General features: G+C 39.7%; 1 protein-coding gene and 1 long non-coding RNA gene across 6 annotated transcripts in view; both read right to left on the bottom strand.

The window, feature by feature from the left end:
* Positions 1-3,533, bottom strand: part of Mbd2 (methyl-CpG binding domain protein 2) — a 70,617-nt gene extending 67,084 nt beyond the window's left edge. Inside the window, exon 1 of one of the 5 annotated variants that reach the window (XR_013429551.1) lies at positions 2,770-3,523. Coding sequence is in view for 2 of the 5 variants with exons in the window: in XM_078030025.1 (XP_077886151.1) it covers positions 2,770-3,323 (554 nt within the window). In the remaining 3 variants the exon portion in view is untranslated. Of the gene's footprint in view, positions 1-2,769 lie in introns of all 5 variants that reach the window. The other 4 variants (XR_013429552.1, XR_013429550.1, XM_078030025.1 and 1 more) reach the window with 4 other exon arrangements.
* A 4,508-nt stretch (positions 3,534-8,041) lies between these two features.
* Positions 8,042-15,714, bottom strand: part of LOC120885542 (uncharacterized) — a 29,267-nt gene continuing 21,594 nt past the window's right edge. The window contains exon 4 of the long non-coding RNA XR_013429548.1: positions 8,042-9,314. This is a non-coding gene — a long non-coding RNA (uncharacterized LOC120885542). The remainder of the gene's footprint in view (positions 9,315-15,714) is intronic.

The raw sequence follows: 15,714 nt of genomic DNA, 5'->3' as shown, positions 1-15,714 counted from the left end.
CACAGAAAGCTGAAGTCACACGTAAAAGTAATTCCTACACTGCTGTTACACCATGCTACATATCATTCTACTGTTTCAGAAAGTAAACTCTCAGAAGGAAATCAAGATAGGGTATTAACAATCTGAGACTGACTAAGACTCTGTTGGCAGTCAATAAACTATAGACAATTCTCTTTCTAAACCTGAACAAAACACAAGTAACAGAACTCTGTTCAATGTGTCCTTTCCATTTTGCATAAACAAGTAAAAAATTATTATGCAGCATCTCATAAAAAGGACTATACAGTAATTATCACTAAAATGGTCTTTGATTTGCCTTAAGATTAATTTGCTTAGAAAGTTTGTTTTAAATCAATTCTATCATATTTTTCTGCCATAAAATATTTACCACATTTGTATAAAAATTTTAACAGCCGAGCAGGATGGCACATGTCTGTAATCCTCAGCTACTCTGGAGACTGAGGCAGGAAGATCATAAGTTCAAGGCCAGCCTGCTCAACTTAGCAAGATGCTGTCTGAAAAATAAAAAGGGCTGGCAGTGTAACTTAGTGGTAGAGCCTTTGCCTAGCATGTTCAAAATACTGGGTTCAATCCCCATTGTCCCCCGCCCAAAAAAATTGACAACACTCTCAAGAAAATGTTTTAACCACATTTGAAATGTGCACAACAACCTTTCTATTTTCTTGCAGCGCTGGAGATCAAGACCAGAGCCTTGACAATGCTAGGCAGCACTCTACCATGGAGCTATCCCCCTAGCCCAAAGTTATAGCTGTGTTATTTTAGAGACAGGGTCTGGCTATGTTGCCCAGGATGGCCTTGAACTCCTTGGTTCAATAGATTTTCTGCCTCAACCACCCAAGTATTTGTAACTACAGGCATGTGTCATGGTGCCCCCAGAGAGGGCACTGAGAGGGAAGAGAGGAGAGAAACACTTTGCAATAACCAAAAGTTACTTTGAACAAATACATCACCCTAAAACCAAACAAACTATATCCCAAGAGAACTGCCACAGGATGTGAAATTGAAAGTTTAAGATGCTCAACTGCAACTAGACCTCAAGGAGTTCAATCCCAGACACAGAATATTCTTGTCAAATGTAATTGCCTACATCAGCCCACAGTTCACAGAAGGTTATACAGACTGCCTACTTAGAAAACAGAATGTGCTATAAATGAAAGAACACATAAAATTGAACAATTGTGAATAGCACTACATGAAACAAATGAACTTGGGAAAAGAAACTTTTTTAACTACAAAAACTTTTATAGCATTAAATCAAATATTTAATCATAGGGAAATTCAAATTAATCACTTGTATGTTTTTAAAAGTTTTTCATTTTATCATTTCAGATTTCAAGATGTGTGGTCTCAAGTTAAAATATAAATTCTAGTGCAGCATCAACTTTTTTATAGTTTTTTAACTTAAAAGGGTAAGATGAATTTATGGAAACTACTCATCCATACATTTGACAGCCATGAAGAAAATGTTCAGGGACTGAACAGACAGTTCACTTGTCTACAGATGCCAGAGGCCCGGGGTTTGATCCCGGGAATCACCACCAAAAAAAAGTATCAACACTAACTCAACAGTACTCATTCTTGTATGTACTTATGTACAGACGTTTGTGTAACTTTTTTAAATCTATTTGAGTACTTGCAATTCATAAACATTGTATTATATGTATATACAAATTTTCCCAGTAGAATGACAGAAGAGAAATCCTTCATAACATTATTCAGATGGCTAACTGGCTCCAACATTCAAACACGTTCCTGAAACATGCTTCAGTCCATAAACACGGCCCTCCAAACCACTGGATACAACATGTTTATACTCTTCTCTCAATGGAAAGGCTTATAAGAAAATTCCTTAAACTTATTTATAATACAATTCCACAAATTTGTTTATAATTCCAATAGTATCGATAACCACAGTTTCCTGAGTTTACTATTAGACAAACTAAGGACATGAACATCATGACCACAGGATTGCAAGACTACATTAAAGTGGAAAACCCTTAAGTATTTAAACCAGAATTCTCAACCTTTGGGGGCAGATAATTCTTTATTGCGGGGGCTGGCATATGCTTTAAAGGATAGCATCTCTGGCCTCTATCCGCTAGATGCCAGTAGCAGTCCCTCCCCAGGTGTGAGAAGCATAAATGTCTCCAGACATTGCCAAATGTTCCCTGGGGGGCAAACGCTGGTCTAGGCTTCTAACAATTCAATACAGTGTTTCCGATGTCAAAAGAGAACACGTTCTGCAACACCAAAGAGCTCCAAAAAACTTCAGGCATTCTAAGTGGCTACTTCATATGAAACTTTCCTGGATGCCACCAAGTACTGAAATCTTGTTCCTGTAGACAGCTAATTCTTCTACATGTGCATGATTAAACAACTCTTGTGATGATGAATCTAGGACAGGCTGGGACAAGAGCCAACGGTGACTGTGTTTTATAGTTTCGATGAATTACACCTTCTTTTTAACCCTTCAGTGTACTAACCATCCCTGCTAGAGTAACCCTTTCTTCAAAACTATCTTCCTTGACGCCTGGACATAAGACACCCTTACCTTTCAGACTCCACCTCTCACTATGCTAGGGTCAATCTCACCCAAGGGTTCCAGACACCTTCCATTACCAGGCCTGCCTGTCCTTGCCACATACCCTTGGGGCCCCTGCTCCCATCTTGCATCCCCGGACCTGGCCAGCTCTTGACCCTTGACCTCGGCCTGACCCCGTGCCCCCCTCCCCGCCCCCAGGGAGGTACCTGAAGTAGTAGACATCGCTCTTGCCGGCACTGAGCCCAGATTTTCGGATCACTTCCTCCTTCTTCCATCCGGGGGGGAGGGCCGGGCAGTCCATCCTCTTCCCGCTCTCCGTAGCCCGGGGTCCCCTGGGCCCCGGCCCCGCGCTCCCCGACGGGAAAGGGACCGGCTCCCGCCGGGGGGCGCCGCCGCCACCGCTGCCGACGCCGCAGCCGCCGCTGCCGCCGCCGTCGCCGCCAAGGCCGCTGCCGCCACTCGGGGGACGGCCGCGGCCCCGGCCCCGGCCCCGGCCCCGTCCACGGCCACGGCCCCGGCCCCGGCCCCGGCCACGGCCACAGACGCCGCCGCCCCGGCCCACCTGCTTCCACCGCCCCCGGCCACGGCCGCCGCCCCGAGCGCCTTCCCTGCGCACGCCGCTCACCGGGGACGGGGCGAGCGCGCTGCCCTGGCCCCCCTGCTCTATGGCGGAGTCGCCGCCAGCGCCGCTGCCGCCCGCCGCGCTCTCCCCCTCCTCCTGCTCCGGGCAGCAGCGGCCTCCCCCCGGGTGCGCGCGCATCCAGCCCCCTCCCCAGCCGGCGCTGCGCTTCTTCCGTAACCGAGCCCTTGGAATCCCGGAGACCCGCCCCGCCCGCAGCGCGGCGCGCGGGGGACGCGCGCAAGCATCATAGAGCGGGCGCGCACAGAGCGGCCCTCCCGCCCGGGGCGTGGCCCTGGCCACCGCCTCTTAGGTCCTCCAAGCGCTCGGGGCAGCCATGTTGTCTCCGCCTCCCCGGGGACACGCCCCCGGTCCCCGCCCTCTTTGCCCCCGGCCGCGCCCTTCCGGCCCCCGGTCCCCACGAGGCGCGCTGGGCCCGGAAGGCGGGTCGCCCGAGTCGCCAGGGACGGTGTCTAGCCGACTGCGTTTCCAAAGTGGTTAACTTCCCCGTGGTTTGATATTACCCGTGTCTGCTTCCCAATTAAAAAGCCAACCAGACCCCGGTTTATATTGACTAGCCCCGCTGTTCGCCTCGCGGGGTACTTAGGTACCCCTTTCACCCCGAAAGCCACGGCTTCCCCGGGAGCTCGGGGTAAAGGAATGAGGAAGTGTCCTCCGGAGCTGGCTTCAGGGCCATCGACCAGCTCGCCTGGGATTTTATGAGTTTATGGAAAGGAAAAAGATAATTTGGGCTATTCCCTTCAGTCCTGAGCAGTTTAATTCTAGTTTCTTAGAATAACCAGAATCTCCGAATCCAGCTAGAATTTACCAAATATTCTGGGATCTTAATTTAAACTTCTTTGTCTTAACACAAAAATCAATGGCGTTTGACTTGGTAAATACTCCCTTGTGTTGAAAGTCCAACTTTATCACCAACCTTTAGGAACCTGTGTGGCACTCATCACGGTTTGCTAACTCATCATTCCAGAGCAGTTGTTAGAGGGTAATGGCGAATAGATCAAGGAAACATTTAAAATTTACATCGTTTTTAGAATTTTATAAATATAATGTAGAAATACCCTATTGAAGTTCAAGATGTTATGAAATATTTGGAAGACTGAAAAGTGTAAAGCACAATCAGATAAGGGTTTCTTTAAAGCTAGGCACTAAAAGTTGAAGACCAAGTTTAATGTATAGAAATAACGGCTCATGTAATGGAAAATGGAAATTTGATTTGCCTCAATGCACAAATATCTCTTACACACCAACTTGTTTTTGAGCAAGACATTCTTTCAGTGTCCTTGATTAGAGAGAAATTGGGTTGGGGATATAGCTCAGTGATGTACACAAAGACAAAGGTTTGAGTCCCAGCAACACCTGCATACAGCAAAAAAGTACATTTATTAGAAATATAGTAAGAGCTTCCTATAGGCAATCTGTCTCAAAACGTGGCCAACAGAGAATTAGATGCTAAAGGCAAGTTATCAGGACAGAGGTTAGAACTGGAAATGTGTGCATTTAGGAGTTATTTGTGAAAGTGACAACTGAAGGAGACCCTGAAAGTAATAAGCAAGTTAAAAAGCTTGCCTGGGGCTAGGGTTGAGGCTCAGCAGTAGAGCACTCGCCCTAGGTTAGATCCTCAGCACCACATACAAATAAATAAGATAAAGTTAAAAAAAAAAAAATGAAAGAGAATGAACTCTTCTGTTAGTCAGAAGAGTCAAATTCTTAAAAAAAGAAGAAAAAAAAGAAAAGATTGTAATAATAATAATAGAAGATAAAAAACTGAATCTTAAGGAATGGCAGTATTTAAGGCTCAGTGAAGGGATAAAAGTTGGAAAAAAATGAAATGAGTTTGGATGAAACTGTAAGCAGAGCACCCTGATTTCATACCTAGTGAATATTGTAGACTAAACATGAGCAAAATCTTTGTGGAAACAATAATTGAGACAACAGATGGGAAAAGACACTTTTGGAGAATTTTACCATTCTATGTTGCATCTGACAAGGCTATGTATCAAATATATAGTCAACATAAGAGCATATTTGGAGGAATAAGTCACATGAATTTGAGGTCATTATTTTGACTTCTACAACTAGATTCCATTTGCTAAATCCAGTAAAGTTTAATGTTACTTCTATTATGAAAAATTTCATTTTAGGCATTTCAAAACTGTTAGGTCACACTTGAATTTTTCTGCTGCAATATCACAGAGCAAAGTACAAAAAGGTGGTGGGGGTTACAATTTGTTCACCCATAAAAGAAGAAGATATCCCAGTTAGGAACTAGAGTGATTACCTAAAAGCATTGAGAACAGATTCTAAGTGCCTAAGAGACAGGCCTCTTTGTTTTTCTTAAAACAATGGACAAATAATAAATCTTTCCTAAGTCTAGGTGAATGCATTTTTCATCACTTCTCAAAGCATACCAACATTATAAAATTGTGACCAAATTTTCAACTTATCTCACTTCCAATGGAAAAGGTCTTGCTGGCTTATTGTATAGATGAAGTGAAAGACAAAAGCAAGACCCGATTATGTATGAAATCTTGCCCATTAAACAAAACAATGGAGATTTAACCTGATCGCTGCCTCCCAGGTGTAAAGGCAGGTGCTGAAACACCAACTGTCACCCCTGAAAGATGATCCATTCTTTCAAATATTTTTCCCTTTATTGCTTACCACATAGAGCTATGCTTAAACCATTAAATAAAAGTTTTTTTTCAAGAAAAATAGGTGTTAATTTGGATTTTTATTGTGGAATATAGAAGAGATTCAGAGAATAAAACTAGGAAGAACTGTTAGGAAGCAGTGCCTGCTTTTGAGATGTGCACATTTTTTTGACAAATACATAAGCTATCTTTGAGTATGATAAAACACCCACCAGGAGATGGATTTAAACATTGGGAATTCTTACTTTTTCCAATAAGTATATTTGCATCAAGTGATAACAAGGGCAACACTATCCCTCTGTTACTGAGTCCAAATAATCAGATCAGAATTTATCAAGACATGACATAGGAGTGAGGGCACCACCAAAAAAATATTTTCCAGCTCTAATTAGCAGGTTTTATGATTCACTGTTGGCCCAACTACAGTTCACCTAATTCCCAACTAAAACAAAATTATGCTGGCACAGCCTGTCAGTGGGCCAAATGACACTTTCAAGTATATGCAGTATAAATTTTAAAAAACATTTATAACCTTCTACTTGGAATAACTACAGAGGAATCTTGTGCTAAATAGCTCCAACCAAAGAGAAGAGTTAATTATCTGAAAAGCAAGCAAATACAAGAAGAGGTAAGTTCTAAACCAATGGGAATCTTTTAAGAAGTGTTGGACTTTTCAAATTCCTGCTAGTTGTAGTATTAGTTTAGTCATAAATAAATGTTTAGATTTAAAAGACACAGAGATGTTTACTTAATTTGACCCCTTAAAATAAAGAATACAGTTCTACCAGAAGGGGGAAAAAAGGTCTTTAGGTTTCAGAGCCCTGAGGTACCCCTTTATATGCTAAACAGTGGTTTTAAACTGTAATCCTGACTACAAAACACCAAAATGCTAGGACACATGATACAGGAGAATATGAGCTGACTATGGCTGTTGTGCACAAACTGGGAGGCTTAGTAACCAGGAAACACATCTCAGCCGAGTCCTTGTGCCTCTAAGTGAAGTTCCCATCATCTCAGTGTCTCACAAGGGGCAGAACTAAGTCGAGAGGACAACTCCTAACCCCATGTTCAGAACTTCATCTACTAGGCTACTTGAAACTGCCCTACTTTCTTTCTTTGGTTTCTTCAACCTCACACTGTCTGCTACCTACGATGAAAAAAGAAAAGCTTGTCTGTTTTCACCCCCACCCTTATCCCAGTGCCCTCAGTTTGGCTAATTCTTACTTATCTCTTCCATCTCACCTTAAACATTACTTAATCCAAGGAACCTTTCCTTACATCCCAGCCCCTCCACTCCTGCACCAACAGCCCAAGTATTTGTGCCACATTACAGTTAAGTATTTCCTCTATCATTTATTGTACTTTATTGTAGTTAGCTATTTAATTATCATATATATATACAGAGAGAGAGAGAGAGAGAGAGAGAGAGAGAGAGAGAGAGCAAGCGAGCGCTTAGGTGAGGACAGAGGGGGGGGAATGGATTCAAGAAAGCATTTACTTTTTATTTTAAAAAAGACATGATTGGCACTACTCTCTTTCCTTGATTCTTGATGGAACATGGACCTGATTTTTTAACACTGTGATAATCATCTTGCAACTATGAGGCAAAGATAAAAGGCCAACAGCATTCTAAGAAGAGCAGAACCACCAGATGAAGAGCCTAACATTACTGAGCAGCTAAACAAGAGTCTTAAAACTATGCATCTCCAAACTTCTTATATGGGAAACCAGATCATTTTGAATTAAATCACCCTTGGTCTTTTGGACACTTGCAGCAGAAAGCATTCTTAGCTGAGTATAATTCCTTACCCCATTGAACTGTATAAATTTTGCTAGAATTCAGGCAGCTTTCTAGCTTGGACCCCTGTTTAAAAGACCTGAGAGCAAGTCAAAGAGAAATTAAAAGAGCGCAAAGTAGAGTGGTTGGGGAGGCTTTTCCTTGGTGGTTGCCAACCAAGAGAGTCTCCCTTTCACACCCTGATGGAAGGAAAAGCATGCCAAGAGACCACCTCTGCTTGCCTTGAAAATTCTAGTTCCAAAGAGTATGGTCCAATAAATTATCTTTGTACTTGATCATTTCACAGCAGCTGTTCTATTCTCTGAATAACAGATATGTGAAAGGAGAGCCTTGGTAATTGTTTCTGTAGTTGAGATATATGGACTTAGTTTGCCAATTCACTACCAAATTTTTTTTTAATATTTATTTTTTAGTTTTTGGCGAACACAACATCTTTGTTTGTATGTGGTGCTGAGGATCGAACCCGGGCTGCACGCATACCAGGCAAGCGCGCTACCGCTTGAGCCACATCCCCAGCCCCCACTACCAAAAATTTTAACCTGAAATTTTCATTACAATAATAATGCTATTTGGTTCACAAATCCTAACATAATGAACTGTCTGCATAACCATCTGCTATCTGAATCATGCCACATTATTACACTGCCCAGCTTGATCTAGTTAGTAACAAGCCATGCTATTTTCAATGATATTGACTAATAAATGGTAAAAGAACAGATGCCAATAAAACATGTAAATAATAAAGTTGTGCAGTGTAAAGATCAAATATATTTAGGGCACATTGAACAAAAGTTTTACAAGTATTTAAGTAGAGAAGAATGGCAGGAAAACTTAGTCACACATAGAAAACACTGGAACCTTTAGGTTAAAACCCAATCGACTACTGGCAATTTCAACCATATTCATTTTGGGATCAATAATTTGGTTTCTTGAGGAGAAAACATCCATAACAGAAAGTTATTTAATGTGACTAATTTTTGATAATTTCACTTGTACTTACCTTCTGAATTTGTTTGGTATTTATAATAATGTAACAGCCATCAACATTAAGAGGTCAAAACTAGTTTTATGCTTTCACATACTTAAGAAACATCAGAATAATAATTTTACTCAACACTGGGGGAGAGGGGTCTTGGATAACTATTTTTCTTGTAAAAGGAGAATGTATCTTTCTCAAATTTAAGGCACGGTGTCCTAATTTGTACTCTTGTAACCGAATCCTTCCTTTGTATGAAATGAGAATTTTGAGAAATAAATACTGTGGTCCTTCCATCTCAAAATGTTTTCATTCTCTTCTGGTTCATATTCCCTCCCTCCCCTGCATCTCTCTCTTCATTATTTTTCAGTTGTCTTTGTTATACTTTCTTTTTGTTGTGTTTCCCCAAATGATGATGCTCCTCCAAGCTGTATCTTTAGGGGCCTGGGCTTCTCATTCCACATGATCTCTCTTGGCAATGCCACCTTCTCACCAGATCCAGCCACAGGAACTGACTCCTGCCTTCTGGTGACAACATGGCTTAGGCAGCACTGGTGAGATCATCCTTCTGTAGGCACCTTATATCGATGTCCCAGATGAAAAAGAGAATCACATACATTGGCTACTGTTGAAGTCTTGAGGAAGTCCAAAGTTTAGTACCCTTCTCTCCCTCCTGAGCAGTGAATCTAAGTAAAGAAAGGAATAAGAAAAATGACATTCAAATAACTCTATCATTGAGAAAGACTAGGTTAGGGGCTATCGCACAGTGAGCGCTAAATAGGCTTGTCATTGAATTGCAGTATTTCATGGGCTAATCTACCTGGTTAGGACTAGACGGTCTGTGATCTCTCCATTCACCTCCAGGGTGATGGGGAGGGCAACCTTTACTCTTTGAAACACAGTCAGAATAATCATAAACAATTGGCTGGGCAAGCAGGAAAATTCCAGACAGGAAAAGAAGAGAAGGGCCTGAGCTACAAAGATTCTTTCTTTCCCAAATTCAGCACGCTTCAGAGTTGGGGTAGTTAACTGGGAATACAAAGAAGGAAAAAGAATTCAATGTTTAAAAACAAAAGAAAAGAGACATTCCCCTCTAAAAGTACCAGAACTATGAGTGTTGAAGATTATCCCTTTAAATGTCATGTTTCAAAATCATCTGTTAAAGGGCTGTGTGTGTGTGTGTGTGTGTGTGTGTGTGTGTGTGTGAGAGAGAGAGAGAGAGAGAGAGAGAGAGAGAGAGAGGAGGGAGGGTTGGAAAACAGAGAAATTAATACTAAACTGGAAAAAAAAAACAGATAATAATGTCTAAATGGTCCCAAAAAAGAGAGGGACAAGATACTGCCATAACATTTCAGTAAAGAAGTGGCTATCAATGTCTATTTCAATGTCTACGAGAACATAAGGAAAATCAATGATGTGATTGAAAAGAAATATAATTTTATTTGAGCCTAGTTTTTGCCCAACTCTGCTTTACCATAAAACAATTGAAATAAGATAATAATTTCTGAATATGCTTTCAAAGGGGGAACCTCTTAGGATCATCTTGAGAAAGTGGAAATTTTCTTCACTAATGATATATCATTTTAGAATACATGCGATTTAATCTTTTCAGATCTACCTAAAAGAAGCTCTTACCTGGACAACAGGCCCAGGAGCAATATTCTACATAAGAGGCACGTCTCTAGGGGAAAAAAATGATTAAGTATCCATTCTGATGGTTATGCAGAAAATTATACTTAAAAGCTCTTTGAGGGTATTGGGAAAAATCAGTGCTAATTGTATAGAACAATAAATAAAAAAGTTTTTTTTAAAGAAATCATCATTAACTTCAGGGGGCAAAAAGAAAGAAACTATAATCATGGTCACAATATTGTGATATTCTGTAATATATACTAATAATTGAGTGATCTAACCCAAAATTGGGAAGATGAATCTATACTAGAGGAAGTTGCTAAAGAAGCAGAAATTTATTGCCTCCAGGAAGTGAGGCAGAGAAATAGAGATGGGCCAACTGTTACAAAATTTCTTTAAAGTTTTTAGTATTATTTAACTTTTTATTTATTTATTTTTTTAAAGAGAGAGTGAGAGAGGAGAGAGAGAGAGAGAGAGAGAGAGAGAGAGAGAGAGAATTTTTAATATTTATTTTTTAGTTCTCGGCGGACACAACATCTCTGTTGGTATGTGGTGCTGAGGATCGAACCCGGGTCGCACGCATGCCAGGCGAGCGCGCTACCGCTTGAGCCACATCCCCAGCCCCCTTATTTAACTTTTTAAATCATGTAAATTTATTATTTTAATAAAATATCTCAATTTTTAAAAAATATAATATGGCTTTCCTTTTGATACTGTCATTCAAAAGTCTCATGATGTTAAGGATAGTTACTATTTTGTCCCTAAGTGACTACTACATGCCATCTCTTGTGTTGGACACTTTCCCTGCATTCTATTTAATCATCATAACACCCTGCAGAATTAATATTATTATTGTCAGTTTACAGACAAGGATAGTAAGGCATTGAGAGGTTGAATTACCCATCAATTTACACAATTGGTACACAAAGCTGGATTTGAGCCCAGGTCCATCTCATTTGATTTGTGGTTTTGTTTTGTTTCGTTTCTTTTGTACTGGTTTTTGAATCTGGGGCTAAGAGGTGGGTACCCACAGAGCCACATCCTCAGCCCTCTTTATTTTGAGACAGGGTCTCACTTAGTTGGTTAGACCCTCACTAAGTCGCTGAAACCGGCTTTGAACTTGGAATCATCCTGCCTCAGCCTCCAATTTTCTGGGATTATAGGTCTGTACCATTGTACCCCATGTCCACCTGATTTTAAAACTTGGTTTTAAAACCTGAACTCTTTTGATTACACATTGAAGTTAAATAGCATTTTACCTTTGTTAATATGTAATTTTAATGTTGACAGATATTAACTAATTATTCCCTGTGTGGGCATTGTGTGTGGTTGGGTCAGTTTTGTCTATTAGGCGGTTGTTCCTTAAATCAACATTTTCAGCATTTAGCTTGCTGATTTCCTAAGGTTCCTAGAATACAATCTGAAAGGGCTCTTCATATATATATATATATTTTTTTTCTTAGCTAGACTATGAGAGATTGTTTTTAGCTGTCACTCTTAACTTACAGGGGAAAAAAAAAAAACTTAAACCCTGAATGATATCCCTGATAGCCGGTAATCTTGCATGAGTCTACTATACAAGGAGAAGTGCTAGTACAAAAAGGTGACTTGCACTGACAAAGATCAGAATTTCTGTAGGGACAGTGATCAAAGTGTCAAAGATTACAGCTGCTGTCCCAGGAGAGAGAACAAAGCTTGCTCCTTGAGTGACAGTTATGCCCTTAGTCCTTTCCCTTCATCTGTTAATCAGGGGCTAATTATTCTAATGCAGAAGTTTCATAAGAATAGCAAGTAATTAAAAGATTCATGTCCAAAGTTTAATGGGAAATATCTTTTCTTCAAAAGACATAAATATTTACAAATATGTAATTTTTCTAGAGTTATTGGGATATGTATGAAGAAAATACTTTTTGGAATCTAGTAACAATGAAAATAAATGATATTTGTAAAAAAATAAAATAAAGAGACATTTTGTACTTATTCTAGTCAATATCTTCTATGTACTTTTCAGAGTTTGTGCAAATCACAATTAATTACAAAAGAAAAAATGATTAGTGAAACCACAAATTTTAAAAAAATGAATTTTAGTTTTTAAAATGAATAGAAAAATTGTACAGTTGCCATATAAATAATTTTCCTAGCATTGCCATATATTATGAGAAAAAGAAAAAAATATTTTTATAACAGTGCTTCATGGGAATTACTTCTGGGTTTACCTAAATATAAAATTTTTTTAAAGTCCAAATATTAGTTTTTATTTGATTTTGTTTATTCTTTTTTCTTTTTTTTATTCCTACTGGGGATTGAACCCAGAGGCACTTACTGACCCACATCCCAAGCCCTTTTTGTTTTTATTCTGAGACAGGGTCTAAGTTACTAAATTGCTGAGGATGACCTCAAACTTGCAAGGCTCTTGCCTTGGTCTCCAGAATTCCTGGGATCGTAGGTATGCACCCCGTGCTTGCCCTGTTTACTTCTTATTTTAAAACAACCTCAAACTTCCAGAAAGATTGCAATAGCATCTTTTCCCTCATCATTTTAAACTAAAAATTCCCAGTATGATATTCTACCTTCAGTGTGTAATTCTTCCAAACAAGGACATTCTTCTCCTCAACAGTCAACATAGCCATCAGAATCCAAAGAGTAACACGGATGTATTGCTACCAGCCTCAGCCCCCACTCAAGTTCTGCCAACCGTCCCAGCATTGTCTTTTACCGCAAAAGGATCTGGCTATGTCTTTTCAGTTTCCCTTCAATTATGGAACAGTTTTTAAGTTTCTCCTTGCCTTGGATAACCTAGAAGTGTTCAAGAGATTACAGGTGAGTTATTTTGCAGAATGCCCTTTGATTTGAAATTGTCTGATGTTTCTTCATGATTATGTTCAGTTTTACTTCTTTGGCAGGAACAAAGCAGAGGTGGTAATGTGTTCCTCTCATTCCATCTTTTTCATTGACAAAGGATTTCAATTTTTTTCCACTACTGGGGATGTTGATTTTGATCAACTGATCAAGGTGATGTCTGCCTGACCCTCTTCCCCACCACCCCCCCACAGACTGTAAAGTTATATTTATTACCTTTGAAATTTATTAGTATTTAAGCTTATAGTTTTAAAAGTTAAAATGATAAAAATACATGCTAATATAGTATAAATCAACTTTTTAGTCATTTTATATTGCCACTTCAACTAATATCTGCAGAGAGTTTCAGCAAATAGTCTACAAGCTCGGGTTCTTAGAGGATAATGTTGAATAGTTCATAATATTGTTCTTTCCTCTAGTTGACCCAAATTTCAGAGATGGCTTTTGGCTATAATTATGAGCTTAAAGACATTTTAACACTGACTGATAGCACTGAACTACTCACAGTGTTCATTTGCCTGGGAATAAAGCATCTGTTTAGTTTTTTGTTGCTAAATAACAAACAGTCACAAAGTTAGCAGCTGAAAGCAACATACATTTATTAACCCACAATTTTGGTAGGTCAAGAAAGTGAGCATGGCTTAGTTGGGTCCTTCACTAATGGTCTGAGCTCTGGATCCTCTGTGTTTTGGGGTATTTACCAGGTGTTAACAGAGGCCCAGGGCCCTCTCCCAAGCTCACATAGTTGTTTGCAGTGTTCATTGCTTGCATCTGTACAACTCTTTGTGGTGTGTGTCTTCAAGAAGGGCAAGAGAGTCTCAGATTTCTTTTCTTCTATATTTTTATTGATGTGTTACACATAATGGTGGGATTTGTTGTTACATATTCATACATGTATACAAAGAGTCTCAGATTTCTTTTTACTTATTTATTTTTAGTTATAGATGGACACAATATCTTTATTTTGTTTTTATGTGGTGCTGAGGATTGAACCCAGTGCCTCACACATGGTAGGAGAGCACTCCACCCGTGAACCACGACCCCAGCTCAATTTTTTTTTTTTTTTTTTTTTTTTGGTGGTGCTAGGGATTGAACCCAAGGCCTTGTGCATGTGAGGCAAGCACTCTACCAACTGAGCTATATCCCCAGCTCTCAGATTTCTTGAGATCCTTTTTTAAAGGGTTTATTTGGTTAAGGTTGGCTCACCAATAATAATCTGCCTTTTGATTAATTTAAAGCCAACTAATCAGGGACCTTAATTACATCTGTACCTTTACCATCTGATACATCATAATTATCAAAGTGACAGCTCATCACCTTTGCCATATTCTATTAGCTAAAAGTAATTTAAAAGTTCTTCCCACACTCAAAAAGGAGGGGATTATACAAAGCCCTAGATATTTTAGTGGCCACTTCAAAGATCCTGACCACCACAACTTTTCTGCCATCTGGATTAATATACTTAAACTTCTTGTATTACTTCATTGGTTATTGACTCTGTTCTGACAAAGATTTTTTTTTTCCTTCTCTCAGTATTAATTTAGGTTTTTGCATGTCTGGACACATAGAATTGTCAAGTAAAAACACCATTACGACATAAATTGCTTTGTTGTGAAATGTCAGGCAAAGCACAGATATGTCTGCTCTACGTGCCTGTCATGGAGTAAAAATTTCATAAGGAATGAAATCAGCTTTGATTTCATTAGTAATTTAACTTAGAAGTGAACATTTGTTAGAATCCTCTCAAGCTTCTGGGTCAGTTTAATTGACGAGCACACTCACTTTAAAAAACAAAAACAAACCACTTGGGGGCTGGAGGTATAGCTTAGGGGTAGAGCACTTGGCTAGCATGCACCAGATACTGGGGTCAATCCTCAGCACTGCAAAAAACAAAATGATAACATCAAAATATTTGTCTGTGTGATCTAAAATTTCTGAAGACCACAATCCAAGCAAGATATAGAAAAGGGTCCTAGACAGGCGCAGTGGCACATGCCTGTGATCCTAGAGGTTCAGGAGCCTGAAGCAGGATGATCACAAGTTCAAAGCCAACCTCAGCAATTTAGTGAGGCCCTTAGCAACTTGGTGAGACCCTGTCTCTAAATAAAGTATATAAAAGGACTATGATGAATGTGGCTCAGTGGTTAAGCACCCCTGGGGGTCAATCCCTGGTACCAAAGAAAAGGGTGCTGACGTTGACATCACCAACCACCATTCACAAATCCTGCTTGACATGAATGTTCCTATTTATTATGACTTAAAAAGTAAACTGAAGCAGGGCACAGTGGCACATGCCTGTAATCATAAGATTCTACTTTTATCTACAGCTAAGGTGGTAATTGAGGCAGGTGTTTTGAATGAGCTTTTGCTTAATTAAACAGTCTATTGCTTAAAAAAAGTTTGAAAGCCGCAAAAGAATGTGAACAATAACATTGAGAAGCCTGGGTCTGCAGCTAATAAGTCTAGGAAATTCAGGAGCCTCATCTGGCAATACGTAAACTCGTTCTTCCGTTAATGGAACTTATAGAGCTATCTTATAATTTGATCACATCCACCAAGTCTGATAACAGTATTTTTCTTTTTCCTGTACTGGAG

The sequence above is a fragment of the Ictidomys tridecemlineatus genome, chromosome 13 (genome assembly GCF_052094955.1).
Source record: "Ictidomys tridecemlineatus isolate mIctTri1 chromosome 13, mIctTri1.hap1, whole genome shotgun sequence".
Classification (NCBI taxonomy): domain Eukaryota; kingdom Metazoa; phylum Chordata; class Mammalia; order Rodentia; family Sciuridae; genus Ictidomys; species Ictidomys tridecemlineatus.
Note: the sequence above shows the minus strand (reverse complement) of the source record. Positions and strands in the feature narration are given on the sequence as shown.